General features: G+C 34.3%; 1 protein-coding gene across 1 annotated transcript in view; it reads left to right on the top strand.

Annotated features, from left to right (window-relative positions):
* CNTN5 (contactin 5) overlaps nucleotides 1-24,140 on the top strand; it is a 504,363-nt gene that overhangs the window by 126,230 nt on the left and 353,993 nt on the right. The window contains exon 5 of the mRNA XM_024760353.1: nucleotides 4,116-4,319. Coding sequence (XP_024616121.1) covers nucleotides 4,116-4,319 — 204 coding nt within the window. The remainder of the gene's footprint in view (nucleotides 1-4,115; nucleotides 4,320-24,140) is intronic.

The following is a 24,140-nucleotide window of genomic DNA, read 5'->3' as shown; positions in this document are numbered from 1 at the left end:
TCATTGAAATTGTTTACAAAGACTTCAGAGACTGCAGTATCCAGTTTCATTCCCCTTTCTCACCCTTTTTCTTTTTTTAAATTAATGGCACTACAGTTATAAGAAATGAACATCATTGCCCATATGGTTAATACTGTTTTTATACCCTATAGATGTAGAAATATGTCATTTAAGTAATCATCTTATGTGTCAAGGGAGCAAAGGCAGGGTAATCTGCTTTGTGACACCGAATCAATTACAGCAATTGTGATGAAAGTCTACACTGCATAAAGCCATGAAACCTAGACATTCAATTAGTACAATAGACAGAGCCAACCCAGAAACTTTCCCAAAATTTAGAAATAATAAATAAAATAAAGTTCAATATACAGCCAAGCTCACAGGAAAGAAAAAATTATCCCAGGTATCAGAAACAAAAAAGAACTAAAATCCAGGACTAAAATCCTAACTGAAATCTAGGAATATTGTTAATCCCGAGGAAATCTTGGAAGCAAGGTAGATTTGTTTACATGTCATGGTAACAGACCCTAGAGTCTAGGAGCTTAAGGATGACTATTTATGCTGGTATAAAGGACAAGTCTTTGGGTCTGCTTGAAAGGGGAAGTTAGAATAGCATGTCTGCAACAGCCAGGACCTTAATGGGCTATTCTTTCAGTGAACTTGAATGACTCTCACTGACTCAGGGAGAAAGATAAAATAATCTCCCATAAGAAACCAACACCTTGAGGACTTCCCTGGTGGTCCAGTTGTTAAGACTCCCACGCTTCCAATGCAGGGAAAGCAGGTTTGGTCCTTGGTCGGGGAACTAGGATCCCACATGCCGTGCGTGCAGCTAAAAAACTTAAAAAAAAAAAAACCTCAAGTTAATACAGCACATGCGTTTGTAGGCCAAATGTATATTACAACACAATATAAAAATGTACTAGAGAAATTTAACATAGAAACTTTGGGGAGTACTCACTGAAGAATCGTATCAAGAACTTCTAAAACATTTTTAATTGTCTTAGCTAAACATACTATTAAAAAAGAACCTTAGAAGAATGGGAAAATCACAGTTAACCAAACAGTCTCAGTATGCTTCTGATAATGAATAATAATATTAAGATTTTAGTACTTAATATATCAGCTTACCTTAAAATATTTTTAGGCCAAGCACAATTGGTATGAAACAGTTATATGAGACTAAAGACTAGACTCCAAAGCCAATTGTGTTTTACTACTTTCCTGAATCTTTTTATAATCCTCACACTCTGACATACTAAAAATATAATGAATGCTTGTTTTTATGAGAGTAAAGTTTGAAAAGAATTTTAAATAAGTGCTGATAGAGAATGAAAAACCATATAGGAGAAAGTAAACAGTGATTTTAAAAGGGATTTAGCCCTGCTCAATAGATGCATTTTTGGCAGAGGTAGAAAATCCAATTCAAGTTCAGATTGTCAGCTTTTCTATTTTGTACTATTTCTACTTTTTCATTCTTCTTAGAATTATGAAATGCTTTGCTATGTAAACTTATTTTAAAAGCTAAATAAGCATTTTTGAACCCCCAAATACACACTTAACCTGTAAAATTTGAGAAAATGCCAATTTTGTGTAAATACTTTCTTCTTATTCTAAAATATTTTACAAAACATTGACTCAACAAGCACTATCAGTATAACAAAACAGGTATTTCAATTAATGATAGTCTTTAATGTGATTGTTTGTTGCTTTCTTTTACTCCAAATTTCTAATAATACAAAACAAAAATTGAGGTAACTCCAGTAAAACCTAACCTAAAGTAAATTGCAAAAATATAAAAATGCCTGAGTGATGTTTGAGCAACAAATGAAACTCTCATTATAACAATTAGAAGAACTCATATATTTAAGGGAAGAAAAGAAGGAAGGGAAGGAGGGAGGGAGAGAGGGAGGAGGGGAGAGAGAGAGAGAGAAAGAGAGAGAGGAAGAAAAGAAAGGCATAAAACAAGGCTTCCCAAGCCTCACTGTAGATTAGAATCACATTTGAGCTTTATAAAAATTCAAGTAATAAGTGTTACTAAACAAATGACTCTGTGGAAACAGGGCCTTAGAATCTGCTCTTTTAGCCATAACATAGGTAATTCTAATGCCTATTGAGATTTTAATGCTATTGGCCTACACATAATTCCTTCAATTTCTCATATTCTATTAACTCAATTGCAAGCTGGTTTTGATTTTCACTCATCTACTGAAACTGCTATTCAGTGATATACCACATGTCAATCCTAAGTAACATTTTCCTTTATTATATTTATAAACATTCCCATTAAGTCCTTTTTGCCTTATTTGGCATTATTTAACCCTCTTGAAATTGTTAAGGCATTGGTCTCTGTGACACTGCATTTTCTTTATTCCCCTTGAATATTTCCAATGGTTCCTTCTCTCTTACCTTTTGAACATTTTCCTTACTTTATTTAGATGTTTGTGCTTTCCAGAAAACTATCTTCTCACTGTATCTATTCTCATCTACTTACATGATTCAGTTACACCAACATACCAACAACCCTCAACCACAGATTTCCTCTCATGGACTTCAAACACATATTTACCAATTGCTGGAACTACTTATGTAGATTTGCCTCAAACTCAAAATGTCCTGAAAGTGAACCAATGATCTTTCTCCTTAAACCAGTTTGACTTCATTTATTTTCATCATGAACATCATGTGTTATCCTCTTCCCAGTCATTCAAGGGAGATAATGAAAGTGTTCCTGGACTATTTGTCTTACTCCCTATATATTTCTTGGGCCAATATCTTTCTTCTCATTGCTATGATTAGGTTCTGATTCAGATTTCTCCAGCTGTTACCTTCAGTATGCAATATCGTCCTATTTTCCCCTCTTTCAACTTGCGCTTACTTAAATCCAACCTTTGCAGAATCACCAGAATACCATACTAATGTACATCTTTATGTCAACTCTTTGCTAGAAAACATCCAGGATAGAGCACAAGCTCCTTAATACAACATACAGACCATGTGAATTTGTGTTTAGTAATTTGGGTTAATTTCCACTTTCTCTAACCTCTTCTCCTACTACTCCCTTTCTTGGATTTTTCACTCTAATAACACAAAACTGTGGTGGCCTAAAACCTTACTCCTTGACTCATTTTTTTTTTTCCTTTTCACATTTCATAATCAATCCATCAGCAATTCTGGTCAACTCCACTATCACATTTTTACTAGAACCAGTCACCTCTCATCACTTCACCACTACTGTCACTGCCACTAACTACCATTATAGTGCAAATCATTTATATATTTCATGGCTATTTTGAAAATAGCCGCTTAGACTAGGGGATATTATTCTTCCTGCTTCCCCTTCCCCTGGCCCCTGCTTTGTCCTCACGCTGTCTCATCTGTAACCAGTAGTCAGAGAGAGTTTTTAAAATATAAACTCATGCATCTTTCTCACCCCTGCCACTCTCTTACAGGCTTTAGTTTTCTTCACAGCACTTATTACCACTTGACAAATACTTGTTTGTGTATTCTTGTACTTTCCACTATAATGGAAGCTCTATGAGAACACAGACTTTTTTTTTCCACTTAGAGCATTCCTGGCCCATCAAGACCCACAACTAGTATTTGTTGAACAAATGAATAAATGAATGTAGCTCAGGCATCTCCTAACTTAAGAAGTTTTTGCTGATCAACATGATGGCTTAAGTGCCCTTCTCCATTGTCTTCTTTACAGTAGAATATACATCTTCATTTCTTTACTCCACATTGTTTCATAGGTTTGGGTAAATCTTTCCCATTAGACCAATCTTTGAGAATGCAAAACTGTCTCTCTCATCTTTTTAATTTCAGTGCTATCATAGTGCCAGGCATCTCAAATACATTCAACACACATTAGAACTGAATGAATAAGTACATGGATGAATAGATAAAGGCTGAGCATCCTTAAAAAATATTTCAGATCTTCATGTAGTCATTAAGAGCAACAGTTCTTTGAACATAAAATACAAAATGATATAGACATCTGGATCAAATACGGATGATCTTGCAACCTATCTAATGCTTAGTAAAAGCTTTGTTGTTTGAGTTTTTTAGTAAAATAATCTGTCTTTCAACAATTGAATTTTGTGTATTTTCAGAGATCGTCTATAGCTGGGTATTTAACGAGTTCCCTTCCTTTGTGGTGGAAGACAGCCGGCGGTTCATTTCCCAGGAGACAGGCAACCTTTATATTTCTAAAGTCCAAACATCAGATGTTGGCAGCTATATTTGTCTGGTGAAAAACACAGTTACGAACGCTCGAGTACTTAGTCCTCCAACACCACTCACTCTCCGTAATGATGGTAAGTTCCATGGACTGGATTGAAATGGTCAGCCAACTCAAATGTGAAAAATTGAGTATAATCTGGAAAAATACTGAATCACTATGCTGTACATCTGAAAGTAATACTGTATTGTAAATCAACTGTACTTCAATACAAAAAGACCTAAAAAAAATGTATTAGTGTTCTTCTAAGCACTTAAACCTAGCACAAATAAAATAAAATGGCATTTGGCATATTTAGAAACTCTACACTTTTAGTCTAAGATCATGCATACCTTAGAATAAAATTTTTCACATAGGAAAGTGATGATCTATAGCTAAGAAATATTAACCTTAACAATACCCTAATGTCAAAAAGGGAGAGGGATTCCAAAAAGATGAACTGTAATAAAGACTCCACAGTTCTTTTTTTGCTCTTTAGAGCCTCTATATAGCATATGTGTATGAATTGCAAGTATTTTACAGGTTCATTTTTCATCACTTTTTAATTTTAGCTAACTTCAAATTGAATATTCAGCTTTTAATACTTCATGGCATAGTTATAATTGTTATTATTACTTTTCCAATAATAGGAGCAGTTGGAACTTTAACTTTTAAGTGCATTTCAGGTAGAAATGATGATTCTATAAGTATAGGTATTGCCATCTATCCAAAGTATCTTCAAATTTAAAAACCCGATTTGTAGTTATAGACATTTACAGTTAAGCATTGCATTAAAGAAGTCAAGTACTATATTACAGTTGACATATGATATATGGCTTACTCTCTCATGCAATAAAAAAGCTATGAAGGTATTATTGAGAAGTGAGCTCGAGAATCCTGATGGACTGTGAAGCTTAAAAAATAATCTATTTCAACACTAGTCTTTTATCTGCTTAGTTTTAGAATATATACTGCAGTAATGTATAGCCAGAGTTTATATATATATATAAAACATTAGTAATAATCCTATAATCCTATCAGGTAGAGAGTACAAATGCAATATCTATTTCAGAGATGAAGAAGCCAATTTGAAAGAGATGAATGGACCTCCAAAGGTCACACTGCTAGGTAATGGCATGGAGGAATAGATGGGAAATAGGGATGAAAAATGGGAAACCAATTTAGAAGCTACTGAAACTAACCAGTCAAGAGGTGAGGAGGGACAGAATGAAAGCAGTGGTAATAGCACTGAAGGGTCGAAAACATGCCTGGGATATTAAGAAGGTAGAATTATCAGAATGTGATGATTAAACTTGAGGCTCTGGAGTAGGAGAAAGCTTTAACATAGTTCAACAAATGGATGATGATTCTTTTCATGAAAAGAGATAAGACAGATGAAAAAATAGATTGAGAAATTCATGAATGTCACAAATTCAGTTTTGGCTATGTTGAGATAAGATATCCATGGGAAATCTATGTGGAAATATGCAGTAGGCTACTGATACATATTCCTAATATGCACAAGAGAGGACTGGGCTAGAGAAAGAGATTTAAGTGTTATCATTGTGTATTCCATCAATACAGTTAAAGCTATGATTGTGTGTATATTATGCCAACTTCAAGATTATATAAGAATGTCTATAGGGTGAAAAGAATAAAGGAAAATAGATATGCATTTAGAAAACTTACCTAGTTAATAGTTTAGAATTGAGGTGATTTTCTATAAGCCATTTTCGTAAAGTTTCTGAGTATTTTCTCATTAATTCCACAAGAATTTGAAGCATCTTTGTTGGAAAATTGTAACATTTTGCTGACTAGTTCCATTTACACCATCCATTTATGTAATAATACCATACATTCAGATAGTGCCTCAGGTTGAGTAGGCTATTCTGCCTTCTTTTCATGCACCAAAGCTAAACATTACATTGACCTTCACAAGGGAGAGGAACACATATAAAGTAAGAATCCAAAAATTGACACCACCTTCACCAGTGATTTAAAAGCTCAGGACCCATGTTCAACAGTCTCTTGCACTTCTTTAATTTCATGGCCCAAATGTATCACTTAAGTTTACCTCATACCTTCCATAGTCAAACATTTTAAGAATAATTAGAGTAATTTGTTTGCTGCTATTTAAACTCCTTTGCCCTTCTGATTCTATTGCTCTTCCTGGGCAAAACCCCACTCCCAATGAACTCACTATACCCTTAATTTGTGACTGCCTTGGAATCTGAAAGCTGCTAGAGAGTTACACCTGCCAGAGATCCATGATCAACAACTTCAATATTGCCACTCAATCCTAGTAAGTTTCTGTGGATGGTTAATTTGTAACTGTCCCAAAGATTATTGGAATCTTCTCTGCTTTTCTCAAACTGGACAGCCTCCCTCCTTCCCCACTGCTTTACAAAACCTATTTAAGTATCAAATTTACTTTCCTACTAATGGAATTTCAAATCTAACTATTGATACATCTTCATCCATACTGTTCTTCCCTTATGTAATTTCAGTAGAGATACTCTACTGTCCCTCCTACTATTAAAACCAATCCCTCCATCCTTGACTGCTGATTTTCATTCCCACTGGCCTTTTCAGAACATCACACTGTTAGCCATTGTTTCTTATGTAACCAATACTGTGTCATTAAACTAATAAATATTTTTAGTCATGTTAATTGAATTTACTGAAGCAGTTGAAACCGTTGACTTATTTTTATTTTACAAACATCTATATTTTCAAAAAATCATTATTTGTGCAGTACTATATGAAAGGTTAAATGCACACAAGTAAAATAAAACTGTTATTTTAAAGTTAACATTTAAGTTAAAAAGAAACAGGTGGAAAACACCTGCTAAATTTCAATTACATCATTCAATGACAGTCTTATTTAAGATTTTGTGAGAGAAGTTAGAAAATTCATATTTCTTCTTTCTGTAAATTATCTGAGATTATTGTTTTCTTGGTGATTGTCTACTAATTTTTACTTTTTATCATAGTAATACACCCTTATCAAAGGAATGTAGTGAGTTATAAGTGCTGATAAGAAGGGGAAAGAAAAAGCAAACCCACACACCTCCCTTCCATCCAATCCTACTCCCTAAAGCTAACTTTTTAATTTCTCCTATTTTTCTTCATGAGTTTCTCATATAATGCTAGGATATATCTGTGCTTCTTGTTTAATCAAGTTTAGACAATAACTCATATGATGTACATCTGCTTCTTCTATCCTCCCCTCTTTTATAGTTTAATATTTTTCTGTTGTTTCCTTTTTAACCTTGACAATGTGCTTAAATCTCTATTATCCTTTTAACTCTTGAAAATAATTCTTGACTTTCTATTATATAAAGTGATAGTTTTAGTCCTACTTTTTCCTTTACCTTTCCTACACTACTTTTATGTCCTTTTGTCTTCCACATTTACTCTGACATTCTCTCCTGCAAATGCAACCAAGTGTTCTAAACTTTCCCATAGACTAACTGTAAAAGCTTAAAACAAATAGATGTTAACAAGTTATTACTATATAATTATCTTTCAATACATATTGTTACAGATTTTTAAGCTATTTGTAGATATGTGTGCTCTACTAGACATGCTTTTCATAAGTGAAACTTTGAATATAACAAGAAAATAATATTGTGATACAGTTTGGATGTAATTTCTCTTAAAATTTTGCTCTATAAATACAATTCATAGTTTCAATAATAGTGTTGAAATATGAACATGAGTCATCACAATGCAAATGATAAATTAAACCATTATTGTGGTTAAAAAAGCCCACGAAATGCATATGAAAGAGAAGTGAGCTTAGGAACAAGCCTTGAGGAGTCCAAATTGCTTTGGAAAGGTTAAAAATGAAAACCCTACAAAGGATAATGAGAAGGAAAAGTCAGAGAGATAATAGGAAAAACAATAGTGTAGTATCAAGGAAGCCAAGAAAAATGAGTATTTCAACAAGGAGAAGTGGGCATGCAGCTCAAGATGGTGGACTGGGTGCCTGTATTTGTCTCCTGTCTCCCTTCTGAGACACTGTAAGAAGAAATTCATGTCATCAATGAGTAGAGGAAGCATTTCATTAACAAATGAGACACTTTGATATATTTCTGGAAGAATAAGGAAGGATGTGAGTTTAAGGATTAAACAGGCAGAGTAACTAAAACCTAGAATAAAGTTTAAGGGATCTAAGAAAAGGGCTAAAAACCATGTGCCCAGTGGAAGACTGAAAAAGCTCTGAAATCACAGTTAGCTAAGGGTGGGCATAAAAAATGGGGCCAAAGGGGGACTGAAAGTATATACGTTGAACATCTGTTTCAGTGAAATATTGGAATCCATTCTCTTCCCTGTCCTTACATGCAAAAAGACCAAAGGGCTCTTAACAACTCTTTTAACAACATGAATGAACTTTCCCTGGAAAGCTAAAGTTCTTAATGTGAATAGTGGCACAGAATGCAAAACCTTCTCATTCTGGCACATGAGTGTCCGCAGCCTGACAGCCAGTTCTTTGTCCTTACATCAAAGCAGAGCTGACTGTCGACCCACCTCTCCCAGCCACCCGCACCCTCACCTCAAAAGGGAACCAATTCTACAGAATTGGGAAACACACAGCAATGTCCAAGACTCTCAGACTTAATGTTTATATGCAATGCTAAATTAACAATTTCTATTAAAAATTACTGAGCTTACTGAATGGTTATAGAATTTATATCAGGATAATATGCAAAAAGCAGGAAAATTTAAATTATTCTAGAAAGGCATCAGTTAGACTAGAATTGTTCTTAATTCAAAAAACGTCTATATTACTATTTAATCTCTCTTCAAAAAAAAAAAAAAATTGAAGACCATGTTTATAGGAAGGACATATTCTTGAATGATTTCCCAAGTAGGTGGCTTATGTTAAACACTTAGTCTGAAAATAAAAATAGAATATGATTGTGGATGATTCCATTATTTGCATCACAGTCAGCTACAATTCCTGCTGGGTTTTACAAACCTCTCATTGCAGAGACAGGCATTATAATGGATATTTCTGCAAACTTGACAAACACCTCTGCAGGGGGTTGAATATAAAAGTTACATTTAATCTGCTGTGACCATAGAGTTAGCTATAAAAATCATTTCAGAATATTGTGTTTTTACACTTCTTTGAAAAAAGTCAGCCTTTCTAAAAATAACAGAGGTTATATACATAGGCAAATTATTTCCTTTCAAGGACAAATAAAATTTTACTTTATAGACTATTGGAAAAATGTCTTGGCTTGGATCCTCTTAAAGCAAAGCTTGAAACAAAATTCGTTTGTAGGTAGTTTATTTGAAATTTATTACAGAGAGCAGGAGTGTGGAATGGGGTGGGTTTGAGGAATGAACTAGTGAAAAGAGAGGTTGCATTATGGAGATGGCCACTTCTACAGGCAGCTGGAGCTTGGTCGCACAGGACCAGAGCCTTACGAAATGCACTCAGAATAATCTCCTTGGCAGAGATATCAATGGTCTTCCATCCCTGAGGGTGACTCCACAGGCAGTTAACTCCCGTGCATTTACAGGTTGCCCTCAAGTTGCAGCTGAGTGAAACTGGTTGCACCTACACAGACCTGGTTGCAGCGGTTGTTGCAGGAGTAAAAATTCTGGCCAAGTTCATTCAAATACACAAAAGTTGTCCAAAATACAGAGCGGGGAGCTTTAGAAGATTGGAAGTACATGAGTGACGTGATCAGATTTTCCTCTGCTGGCACTGTGAAAAACTATCTTCACACATTTACAAATGTATATTGCATACCTTTATGTGTCAGATAATTCATTAAGTAGTGAGGATATAATGGAGGGCAAAACAAATGCAATAATTGTCCTTAGGTAGCTTACAATATAATACAAGGGAAGATATTACCCTAAAGACTGAGTGTAACCAAGCATCCTAGGATCTGTCTGCCCGTCCAGTGCCCCATGGAGCCAATCTCACAGGTCATTGCGTTGTAAACAAAACAAACAAATCTAGCTCCAAAACTATTATAGGTAATATAGAATTTTATAATGGTTTGGAGGGTAATGAATGTGGAGGCAGCATTCTGCAAAACAGCAAAATTTATTAAACACCTCCCTTTAACAACTTCTCTCTTTTGCCAAGTTTTTATTCCTACAACTCTATATCTCTCCCTCGACACACCTCTGCCTCTCCTTCAACACTACTGTCTTGGTCTCCCTTCAAGGTCTCACTATCTCGGTCTGATGCATGGCAGGTTCATACTTTCATTTCTGCTCTCATTAGAATTCTCAGCCCAATTCTGAAGACTTCTTTTATTTTATTTTATTTTTATTCAATAAACATTTATAATGAATTAGTACATGTGAGGCATTGTTCTAAAAACTTTACAAGTATTAAAGTGAAAAGAATGAAAACATATAGAAACAAATATGAAATAAAAGCCAAAAGAAGTTTAAATTGGTCTATGAATATCATACAAGATATTAAATGCATCTCTAGGGACAGAAAAGAACATTACATTCTGATAATAGGTTCACTTTTTCAAGGAGATAGAGCAAAGCATTTTCCCACAATTCACTGTGTACAGCACCAGGCTCCTCACTCCTCTTCTGGTCCAGATGGAATCTTCTCCTGTAAGATCTCATTCCTTTCTAAGGAAGCATTTTTTCAGACCCTTCTCAAGGGCTATAGTGACTCCAAAGTGACACAGAGAGGATAATAAAAAAAAAAAGAAAGAAAGAAAAAGAAAAGAAAGAAAAATAAAAACAGTCCTTGGGGCCCTTTGCCATCCCTGGAGTTGGATAGGGCAGGAGCAAGAAAAAGAATTGAGGAAGTAACTTGGATAATGAATGGGAATAGATTCAGAATGTATGCAGAAAGATTGACCTTTGTTAGAGAATTCATCAGTTGTCACAGTGGGGAGAAAAGTAAAAAAGACTATAGATGCAGATAACCTAATATTTGGTGGTGGGAAGTCTGATGGCATTTATTTTAAATGAACTACAGACAAAGTCATCAGCTAAGAATGTATATGTAGGCAACAGGTATATTTTTAAACCAAGAATTGTGTCGAGGGAATTATGCACAGAATCACATACTTACATAATTTATGAATCAACCCCATTAATTCACTACTGAATAAGAAAGGTCCTAAGAGCAATAGAAGAATATAAAAAATGGTATACCTTTGAAGATTGTGGTGGATTGAATAATGACCCCAAGTTGTCCATATCCTAATTCCAGGACATTTTGAATGTTACCTTATATAGTGGAGGGATTTTTGCAGATGAGATTAAGGATCTTAATACAAGGGCACAGAAAACTAATACAAACATCAAAGAGAAATCTGAAGAAATTCAGTTTTCTTACTTATCTTTTGAAATATTCATGGCTATTCTAGCAGTGTATTGGAACTGGCTTGTTCCTGCTTACAGGAGTTGGTTGTGCATCTCTTCACATCTTGGTAGCTTGAGATCAACCATGATGGGAGTATCTACAACGTGAGAAGTAGCAAAGGCTACATATCAGAGTTCTCACTGTCCTCCAACCCCAGAGAACTGGCTGTTAAACAGCATTCAGCTGGTAATTCAGCACCCAAGATCACAGTCACTGAATCAGAAATAACAATGTTTGATGGAGTAAACATCAATTAAAATGTATACCTGCTCCACTCCAATCCTCTCTGTTTTCTTTGCTCCAGATAAAGTACAGACTGAATGGATCCTGTGCTATTCTATTTCTGGTACCTGAATTGGTTTTGCCAAGCAAACAGTGAGATGCAACAAAGTCATTCTTATTTCCTGATCAGTTTATCACAGGAAATATGACAATTGGAATGGCCTTGAGTATTCTTAGATTTCCCTTTTCTCCTCTAAATTTTTAGTGGGTATTAAATGTTCTACCTTAAACCCCGGATACTTTTTCTTCTTTTAATCTTTGTTCAGAATTTTCAATTTATGGATCATTCCAAAGGAACTGGGAAAGCTTGTGAAAGAAAACCCCTACTAGAATATATTTATCTATGTGAAAGAAGCTGAATAGCATTAAGGTTTTATGTCAAGTTCTGCAGGAATATAAGAAACTTACTTGGCTTTTATTAATCTTTTATTTATTTTGCTATGTGTCTCTCTGGAAATCTTATAATCTTGATATGCTACAAATTAAATAAAAACTTCAAAAAATCATTGGAAGATTTCTGAATAAAATGAATAATTTGCTCAGATGTCTTTGACAATTAGTCATTTCACACAATTCAATTTCTCCTCAAGCAGACTTATGAAAAAAATTTGAACTTCTATCTATGGAAATAAGAATTTTTATCAAGAAAAACAGTGTGCATAATTTTATTAACTCCCTTAATATGTCTTAGAAACTTTGAAGAATTAGTTAATAAGTGCTTACAAATAATAAGATAAATTTCTTAAATATGAATCTAATTTAGGCCTTTTCTGGTTTCCCACATGAAAACCTGTTATTGTCATTCAGGAAATAAAATCCCAAAGGATATAAAGTTTTGATAACTGACATTGTAATGGTGAATATATCATTCTTAACATAAGAAAGGTACCATGAACTTTGAATTACTTTTTAAGAGTGGAAAATGTATGTTCAGTAATTTTAATCTGACTTCCTTTCCTATTGTCAGACTAGTCTACACACACTGTCTCCATTGCTATACTTCCTCTCTTCATCTCATAGTCTGCAATCTGGCATTTAACCTCACCACACCACTCAAGGTGTTTTCTCAAAATTCATCAAGTATCTGTTCATCAAACTCACCAGCTTTTTCTCAGAATTCATCATTCTTGACACCTTATGAAAATCTGTTTAAACCTGAAAATATTTTCTTTTATTGATTTACCTGGGTGAAGACTCCCCTGAATAAGTTCCTCTGTACCTTTCACTGTCTCTCCTCAATCTACTATACTACAAAGCTACAGTAATCAAGACAGTATGGTACTGGCACAAAAACAGAAATATAGATCAATGGAACAGGGTAGAAAGTCCAGAGGTAAACCCATGCACATATGATCAACTTATCTTTGATAAAGGAAGCAAGAGTGGTGCTGGGAAAACTGGACAGCTACATCTAAAAGAATGAAATCAGAACACTTCCTGATACCATGCAAAAGAATAAACTCAAAATGGATTAAAGACCTATATGTAAGGCCAGACACTATAAAACTCTTAGAGGAAAGCATAGGCAGAACACTCTATAACATAAATCACAGCAAGATCCTTTTTGACACACATCCTAGACAAATGGAAATAAAAACAAAAATAAACAAATGGGACCTAATGAAACTTAAAAGCTTTTGCACAGCAAAGGAAACCATAAACAAGATGAAAAGACAACCCTCAGAATGGGAGAAAATATTTACAAATGAAGCAAATGACAAAGGATTAATTTCCAAAATATACAAGCAGCTTATGCAGCTCAATATTATAAAAACAAACAACCCAATCCAAAAATGGGCAGAAGACCTAAATAGACATTTCTCCAAAGAAGATCTACAGATTGCCAACAAATACATGAAAAGATGCTCAACATCACTACTCATTAGAGAAATGCAAATCAAAACTACAATGAGATATCATCTCACACCTGTAAGAATGGCCATCATCAAAAAATCTACAAACAATAAATACTGGAAAGGGTGTGGAGAAAAGGGAACCCTCTTGCACTGTTGGTGGGAATGTAAATTGATACAGCCACTATGGAGAACAGTATGGAGGTTCCTTAAAGAACTGAGAATAGAACTACCATATGACCCAGCAATACTACTACTGGGCATATATCCTGCGAAAAGCATAATTCAAAAAGACACATGTACTCCAACGTTCATTGCAGCACTCTTTACAATAGCCAGTACATGGAAGCAACCTAAGTGTCTATTGACACTTATATCGATGAATGGATAAAGAAGATGTTGCACGTTGATACAATCGATATTACTCAGCCATAAAAAGAAACAAAACTGAGTTATTTGTAGTGAGGTGGATGGACCTAGAGTGGGTCATACAGAGTGAAATAAGTCAGACAGAGAAAAACAAATACCGTATGCCAACACATATATATGGAATCTAAAAAAAAAAAAAGTTTCTGGTGAACCTAGGGACAGGACAGGAATAAAGACTCAGACGTAGAGAATGGACTTGAGGACATGGGGAGAGAGAAGGACAAGCTGGGGCAAACTGAGGGAGTAACATTGACTTATATACACTACCAAATGTAACTTAGATAGCTAATGGGAAGCAGCCACGTAGCACAGGGAGATCAGCTCGGTACTTTGCAATCACCTAGAGGGGTGGGATAAGAGGGGTGGGATAAGGAGTGTGGGAGGGAGATGCAAGAGGAAGGGGATATGGGGATATATGTATACGTATAACTGATTCACTTTGTTATACAGCAGAAACTAACACAACATTATAAAGCAATTATACTCCAATAAAGATGTTAAAGGAAAAAAAAAAAAAAAAACTGCCCCCTATATCAATCATTCCATTTAGCTATTGGTTTGGATGTGTCCATTCACCCATTTGTCTGGTTTGTTTACACTTAGCATTTTTCCCTAAAGGACTTAAGAAAGCTTATCCTTCCAAATGTAGGTATTCCTCCGGAATTCTACTTCTGTGCCCCATCTATATTTCTAAATATTTGTCTTTAGTGGACACTTCTATTTCTGCTTGCAATTTAGAATTTCCCACAAACTAACTTCTTCAGCAGATATCTGTTGTTAGTGAGATCACTTTTCTTCTAAACATCTAATACAAATATTTCTGGATCAATTAGAATCCTCCTAATCTTTTGACTGCATACATAGCTCATAGGCTTGGCAAGCCCTATGAATTCTACATCTGCAATTTCATTCTCATTTATCCCCTTCTTTATACTTCTAATTACAACACGTTTTGCCTCTTGCTTAGATCAGTGGCTTTCAAATGACTTTTCCTACAATTCACAGAAGGTGAATAGTGTTCCTATCCAAAATTCACTTTCAAGAGCTTTTCTACATTCTAGGCTATAGAGCACAAGAGAGGCTTTAGGTGCAATGCCAGTGAACTAGCTGGAACACCATTTCCTTTACCATCAATCAAGGAAGGTATCAGAAAGCAAGTTCATGAGAGTGGCATCATTACAGAGATTTAAAATAGAATGTATTTTTATTAATTTTGTTTAAAGTAAATCAGTCACAAAGTTGGGTTTGATTTACCACCTACTTTATCCCTGGACAAGAGACTTAACCTGTGCTTCAGTTTATTCATCTGAACAGAGGATAGCCTGGATACTTTTCTCATAGGGTTATTGTGAGGATTAAATGCATTAATAAATGCAAAACGATTAGAACAATGACTGATACATAGTAAGTTTTAGTAAAAATTAGTGATTCACACAGTATTTATGACACAAGGGCCACTGCATTTCACTAGTGTGTGTAGTTGCAGTAAGAAACTACTTTCCTAGACTGTTTCAATTACTGTATTGTTTGTGGTTGCTGCTGTTGTTTACTGTGTAAATTCAAACTCAATTCTAGAATTGAGGTTTTAATAGAGGTTGGGGTGAGGGGTAGTAGCACTGGGAGAAGTTTTACATTCTATCACTTGTCTTCAGTCATATCTCCAATCAAAAACTGTTCCAGAAATTTCTGACTCAATTCCTTTTCTTTTTGTTCTCTTTTTTTTTGAGATACGCTTTTAATTCTTAGCTCTGACTGCATATGTTTGAATGACTTGCCTAAAGTCACACAACTTTTTAGTTACAATAAACAGGAATAAAATGTACCTGATAATAACTATGGTTTAGATATTATTCTAAAAGAATTTTCTTATGTTTGTCCATATTGAAATCTATCTGCCACTTTCATAATACCCACCCACAACTTTATGATATCGTCATGCAAATGATATTTGCCAGCTTGATATTTCAATACCCAGTAGAGCTCAGTGCCATTCTAAAATTTTGGAATTTTATTATTCCCATATTAATTTACAAAATAGTCAGCAAATCCCAGCTCCAACTCAACCCCAGAGAACTATTCCATTTTTGCCAACATGTTGCTTCCCATACCTAAGCTATTTCACCAGCCATGACAAAACATATTCCTTCATATTATTTCTATTCACTGTCTGTTTAATTTTAAATAATATTTATTAATAAAATTATCAAAAGCTTTTGGAAATCTATAAAATTACATCTAATAGGCCAGCATTTAATACTGTGATTCTCAAACACTTGAATGAGAATAATCTAGGGTTCTTGTAAAAAATGGAAATATTGGGCCATACTCAAGATCTATACAATCAGAATTTCTGGAGTGGTCCTAAAAACCAGCATTTTTAATGTTATACTAAATGTTGTAAGGTGTGGACTGTGCAGTGTCTTTAAGAATGAAGGCTGCATCCTTGGGAGGTCTCAGGAGAACCTGGGTCTTCAAATGTACCACCTAGACTCCATTAGTGGGGTTGTTCTGTTCCTGCTATTCCTTCAGAGACAGGATTAGGTGAAAGATGTAATTTAAGATCTACATGCAAGTTGTCCTCAGCCTATAAATCCTAGGAATCTGCATTTTCATTACATATCCCAGATATTTCATATATTAAGAACAATTGAGAACTGTTGCACTAATCATTACTTGCTAAGTATAAATTTTTTAATGTTACATACCTCTTCATATATTTTAAGCTCTTCTTTGTACTAGACAGGATTTCCAGACAAAAGGTGGATGAAAGACTATACAGAATTATGTTAGGAAGAATCTTGGTAAAAATTCAGGTTCCTGGGTCTTTCCCTTAGATACTCTGATTTAGTAGGCCTGCAGTGGAGATTGGAGGTATTTATTTTTGACTGCATCACTAGGAAATTTTATGTCCAGGCAGGTAAGGGAACATCTGGCATTTTCTTTTATCTCCATAAGCAACTGTGACTTTATAGTGATTGTCAGTCACAGTATTTTTGCAGTTGGTCGATTGTTTCTGGAATAATTTGAAATGTATTTCATTCATAGTTTTAGATCACCTTTAAGGTAATTATTGAAATTTAGATTAATATGCTGTTTTTGTAGGAGTGTTCTCATAATTGAGCTGTCATAGGTGACATAGGTCTTTTCACTTTATTTAGACAATCTTCCTATTATTAATAAGATGCCTATTATCCTACAGTTACCATTTCTCCTTATCTTACTTTGCACTGCTATTCTTAATATGATCTACCTGATTTTTCTCTGAGCATCAAATAAGGTATTTAAAAATAACCTTAAGTCTCTTTATGAATCATTTTAAATGATTTCCTTCCATTTTTTTTCTCCTGAACTAATTCTCACATTTTGTCTCAGTTAATTTGTCTAAAACTGAGTAATTCTATGGTGAATATTTTAAGATTCCCCTTATCCTTCATGTTATTGAATTTATATCCTTATTTATATCTTTCTTTATTGAATTCTATTCTTATTTTGTGATCACTTTTATCATCCAGTGCTAAAAATCACATCCAGGATATTGTGGGCTCTAAAACTACTGCTTCTGGAAAGTCATTTGTAATATTTAGAAGTGTTTCTCCCACAGTTCACTCCAATGAGATATTTTGCAAATTTATCATAAAATAACAAGTTTTTTTTTTTTTTTAACAAATGTACTGGAACTCATATATTCAATTGAGTGTTATTTTCTTCAGAGTAGACATGCTGGGAGGCAATTTACTTACACCAATATAATCTTGCCATTATTTAAAATATTTTGAAACTGAATGATTCATCTTACTATTTTATAACTCTTGTATCACAGTGCTGTGGCAGGGAGATAGCTGTTGCATAAGTGGAAGGCTTGAAAATGATTAACATTCTTTCTATGCAACAGGCGCCCGTGGTGAAAGCATTTCATACATCCTGTCATTTAATCTTCACAACAATACAGCCTTTGAGTTTATCTTTCTATTACAGTTAAACAATCTGTCATACAAACAGGTAGCAAGTCCTCTTAACCTATGTGTCTATGACTCTAAAGAGTAACCTGCTAAATATTATACTTTATTGCTCAGTTACCAACTGGTTAAGGGACTCTCCCAAGGTCATAGTGTTTTTTCCACTGTATCATTATGCCTCCCTTATGATTTCAATGCCAAATTGGGGTCTTGGATTACTTTATCAATATTACCTAAAATAAAATTTAAAGGGTATGGTTAGAGACGATCCTCTGTATGAATAGCCCACCTATCATAGAAGCAATCTTTGCTTCTTTCTAATTTCATCCCTTTAGATGATGTGAGGATTTTTTTCTCAATTTATCAAGAAAGAGAGTATCCATCAAATATATGAAATTAGATAGCAAGAAAGGAGTAACCTGTTTAAGTAAAATTGGGGTTATGTTCATCTTTGGGAATGACAGAATTCATCTATAGAGAATGTAAGGTTGCCTGCTATATTGTATGTTAATTATCTATCAAAATAGCTGTCAAGAGAATACATAGCCTAATTTTCTTAATAATTAGTTGGTTCTACTTAATATTATAGCACACTTTTTTCATTAAAGGTAGGGTTTTTTTTTTTAATGTCAGAATGTTAAAATTTTAACTATAAAGGAAAAGAAAACGAAGACCTCACCAAATCCAGGATCCTAAAGAATATTTGTGTTACTCACTGGCTTAATAAATAAATTAAAGTCAACATAGAGAAATATTTTGCTGTCACCCTGACAACTTGATGATCAAATACATGTAGTACAAACCTTACAGATGGCCAACTTGAAAATGATTCATATGTATAAATAGCTGTCCTACCATAAGTTGGTCACTGCCACAGGCCCTTCTGATTTTTGCCTTTGTTTAAGCAAAAGACATGTCCTCAAGAAGTTTTTAGAGAATTTGAAATTCAGAAGTGAGTGAAAGCAGAAAACAAGTTAAAAAGAAAAAAGCAGTGGGAACAATTTTGAGGCTCTAACCTCAGAAATGGATTCTCAGACAGATCTGGCCAAACACAGCAGACCCACTGTCTACAATGTCTTCCTCCCCTGTGGCATAAAACGTATACCACGTGAGATAAATTCCACTAATTAAACAGTCATTTAAGTGAATAAGCACCATGCTTTAAAAATTAAGATGCCACAGAGAAAATCAGAGATCAGTACTTTTTACTTTAGTATATATCAGTTAAATCATATCATTTTGCTTTTGAACATCTACCTGTGATAATTTCCCAGGAAGAAAGGAATAAGTGTTATTTGGGAAAAGAGTTGGATAGGATGTGAAGGATAATAGGAAGGAATTTGGCATCACTTAAAAAAATGGGGTCAGACAGAGAGCTATTCTGGCAGATTTAATTATTTTGTAATCCCAATTCTGCCTCATTTTTAACTATGCCACCTACACTTTCTAAACCTTAGTTTCTTTATTCATACAACAACCTTAAGATTGTTGTAAAGATTAAAATAATCATGAACCTAAAGTCTCTGGCACAGTTCACAGTATTTTTGGTGCTGAGGATTCAAGAATAACACACCCTCTGATCCTCAAAGAACACTTGGTCTAATAGGGAAAGTAGACAAGGCGATGGTTCTGATATCACAATGTGCAAAAAGTAAAATCAAGAGGCATCATATGTCAAAGGCACTAACTCCACAGGGCCATCCAGAGAATTTTCAGTGTGGAGTGTCAATTGCCTCAATTCTGGGCTGGCATTATGGACAGAGGGAAAAGCATACCCAAAGGAACAAGAGAAGAAAGGTAAATAAAAAGAAGTAGAATATAAAAACAGTACATCTTTCAATTTTTTGCCTGTGGCTGGCTCTGAAACTATGAAAAAGCATGTGTAGGGAGGAGAAGTAATTTATCTTCTTGTGTTATGTCAATAATGATCTAAATTTATTTAGATCACATTTTATGAACTAGGTAATATTTTATGAGTTAAATAGCAACTAAACCATTCCTTAACAATTTTCTATGGAAAAATATCTTTGCCTCCAAAGTGCTGATTTATGGCAAAACACATGGAACGCATGGAATACAATTCATTAATTACTTAGCATTATGGAGAACAGCATAAACTCTGCAGCCAGATGTCATGAATTCAAATCCTGGATGTAACATTTAATAGCCATGACTTTGGACAATTTTTTAACCTTTCTAATTCAGTCTTCTCAGAGGTAAAAAGAAGGTAATTATTAGACCAGTTCAGGGGGTTGTAGGGAACAGAGTTGATACATCTAAAGGACTTAGAAAGGTACCTCATATGTAATAAATCTCATATATGGATTAGGTATTATTTTCATTGTTATATTATCATTATACTTTCAACAGTGATTAATGCATGACCTGAGTGCCATACTAAGTCTCTCATTGTAGTTTTAGGTTTTAATTTATCTCTACAACTTTGGAAATCTTCTAAAAATGTGAAAAAAATCTTTCACAAATTCAGTTATTGGCAATATGAAAAAATAATACAACTAGAAGTAAAAAAAAAAAAAAAACAAAGACCTTACAAATCATAATTGCATCTATCATTAAATTGATTACTTCCCCAAACCTTGACTTACCAAACGTATTTAAGCCTGTGGAACAAGCAGATTTGTTGAACTGGGATAAGGTGATATGTAACTTTAAAGAAAAGCAGATTTCCAAAGATTTTTCAGTGTTAGAAATGCAACATTTGTGTAGCCAGCGTATTTGCAGTATTTGCTATAGGTACAGTCCTACTTCAGGTTCTCTTCTAAAAGCATTCACTCACACCCAGACAGAACTAGGACAATTTGCAAAAGAGGGTCCCATTTGTATTATGAATCCTCTTCTGACTCACTCCCTTCTTTTTCAAAGGGAGGAAAAGTGTATCTTTTACAGTCTATTGAATACCAGTTTCTGTTGTTTTTTAATGTGAACAGTTATATTCAATAATTATAGTTACCTTGTGGTCAAAATATTTTTGTCCTCTATTTTGGCTTAATACTGGCTAATATGTTCAACCAAAAAAGATAATAAGGAAATGTATTAATATTTTTCTACTGTTGTATGTTGTCTAGTCAAATAGGTTATTTTGTGAAAAGAAAGGCATGAAAACTTAAATACATTGTGATTTATTCATCACCATTAACAGTTCATCATTAAGACAGGGTCTCTTTTCATCAGTGTTAAAGGTCTAAGATAAATCTCTTTAGTGAACAAGGAATAAACAGTGCTACAATATATTAATGGGTTAATCCATTTTAAAGTATTATATCTTTTTTGTCATATACACATGTATACATCTATATAGAATCAAAAACTGAAAAATTAAATTTTTCTTCCCAAATGACATTGAAATCTGAAACTACCTATGAGGATTTGGAGGAAATTCTGGAAGCTTTATGATATTTTTCCAGTCCTGATAAATGATAAATTCTGGAAAGAATTTGAAGATTAGTTGTCATTCTATGCCTGCATATATAGTTTGTGCTCAAAAACTAGCCTCTATCACTTGGCTTGTGGTAGACTAAGACTATTAATGTTCATGAACCTCCCATGATCCAAACCTGTATGACCCAAAACTAAGTGCAGGGCATGGCTCTAGCCACCAATAAATTATCTATCTCATTATAGAGAAATAAGACATGCAAACACAAAACTTTAAATAAAACATGGCTAAGTAGAGATGGGAAGTGTAAATCGTATATTTATATAATCTTGAATGCTTTAAGAATTTATAGGGTGAATCCATCATTGTAGTCTACTGTGAGAATAGAAGATATTCTTGAGGAAAAGAAATTCAATCCAGCCTTGTTAATGGAGAGTCTTTGAGTGTACATATGGGTTGATAACTTCAAGATAATAAATGAGTTAATGTCCCATTTCAGAAACAGTTTAACCAAAGCAGTGGACTTATAATGGTCAAGAGGTAACTAAGATTGAAAAGTTAGCTTTGGAGCAGATTTTTAGGGCTTTACATGCCAAAATGTAAAGGAGTTTGAATTTTACCCATAAGGTAATAGGGGATTTTTTAAAGAAAGGAAAATATGATGATAATGGTGTTTTACAAAGATCAAGCTGGAGTCATTGTACAGAATAGATTAGATGGAAAAGACTGCAGAATCAGGGGCCAAGAATACCAATGATCAAGATCAAGGTAGTGAAGCTTTGAATTAAAATTAAGATTATGTCTGTGGCAAAAAACAGGAAAAGATACTAGAAAGATACAAGAGATACTAGAAAGAATATTACAAAATTCCTTCCTTTGCTCCTGAAGCACTCTCATATTCAAATGAGAAGTAAAGAAACTGTTTCTTAGAACCAAACCAAGATAGTAGATCAAAATTTTCATAGGAAAGTGAAACCTAGTATTCAATAGGAGAAACTTATGGGCCATGAAATCCAAAGAGTGAAATGTAGCCATAACTCTAGTAGTAGTAGAAAAGACAGACTAACACATTCAAATGTTGATCGGGGTCTTGAATAGATATCTGGAGAAAGGAAAGTATTGACAGTATACCCCAGCTCTATTCTTCCATTGACTAATGAAAGTCAAATGAATGCAGTAGGGGAAAAATGCAGGTTTCTTTTTGACAAACAGATAGAGTGAGGAGTTAAAACAACTGTACAAAAATATGTTTGCTTAAAATTACCTGGTATTTCAAAGGACAAGTTACAAAGACATCAGAAAGAAAGACAGACTAAAGGAGAATTAGGGGTAGGACTGGGTTAGATAGTAAAGTTTATTCAGATTTAATGATGATGGTTTTGACCAATAAGATAATTGGAATAGCTGTACACAAATAACTTTAATACAAGATAGAACATAATTAGTATCATAAGAAATAAAATGCTTGGTAATCCAGAAGTACGGGACAAAATTTCTTGCTGGAGGAATTACAGAAGTTTTCTACATTAAAATAAAATTTTCTGCACTCCCCCCTCCCTTCCCTCTCTCCCATCCCCTCTTCCACTTCTCCTTCTTCTCCTTCTTCTCCTTCTTCTCCTTCTTCTCCTTCTCCTTCTCCTTCTTCTCCTTCTTCTCTTTCCTCTCCTTCTTCTTCTTCTTCTTCTTCTTCTTCTTCTTCTTCTTCTTCTTCTTCTTCTTCTTCTTCTTCTTCTTCTTCTTCTTCTTCTTCTTCTTCTTCTTCTTCTTCTTCTTTTTCTTCTTCTTCTTCTTTTGATGAGATAGAATTTGAAGTGAACTTTATTGATAAACTAAAATTTAGATAAGGACCAACAATATGTGTGAAGGTTCAACATCAGTTAAGGATGAATTATGTTTTGAAAATACAAAGCATTTCTGTTATATAAAATATTGGATGCATGAAGGGGAAGAGTGAGAGTAAATTTGAAAAGATAACTTAGGACTAGAACATTGAAGTCGATGAGTGGAAAACTACAAAATATTGACAATAAATAAAGAGAAAGGATCCAAAGCATGCTTTTCAGGAGTTGCAATCAACTCTAATGCAATAATCTCTCATCTTTTTAGTTCAGTCTTTCTCGTTTACAGAAGATCTTATATTCTGTCTTGGTGTCATCTGTATTCACATCAATGATCCTTTCAGCGTCCTGACCTCTCAGTGTCTTAACCTCCTTGCTTCCCACGAACTTGTACTCCTTCCCACCTTAGCCACCCATTACGAAGGTAATAGCCAGAATTTTTCCATTACCAATCATTCTGCATTCATCAAAATTTCAATTTTAAATAAACAGCTCTTTGCTCACAGTCTCCTTTCTGTCCAAATAATTCTGTTTATCACTTTCCACGCAAACAATTTTTCAACCCCTCAGGCTCCCCAGTCCTTTGATTAATCCACTATTTCACTGTCTGCCACACCTTCGTGGCCTCAGGTGTCTTCCCTCTCTAGCTTGGATTACAGAGTCACCCATTATAAACATTTTCCCTGTACGCTCTTAAATCTGTTTCTCCCCAATCTATCTATCATATTTTACTCACTTGGCAGTAAGTAAGTAACACACACTTCACAAAGTCAAAGCAAACTTGAGAAAAAAAAAAA

The sequence above is a fragment of the Neophocaena asiaeorientalis genome, unplaced genomic scaffold, assembly GCF_003031525.2.
Source record: "Neophocaena asiaeorientalis asiaeorientalis breed wild unplaced genomic scaffold, Neophocaena_asiaeorientalis_V1.1 scaffold601, whole genome shotgun sequence".
NCBI lineage: Eukaryota > Metazoa > Chordata > Mammalia > Artiodactyla > Phocoenidae > Neophocaena > Neophocaena asiaeorientalis.
Note: the sequence above shows the minus strand (reverse complement) of the source record. Positions and strands in the feature narration are given on the sequence as shown.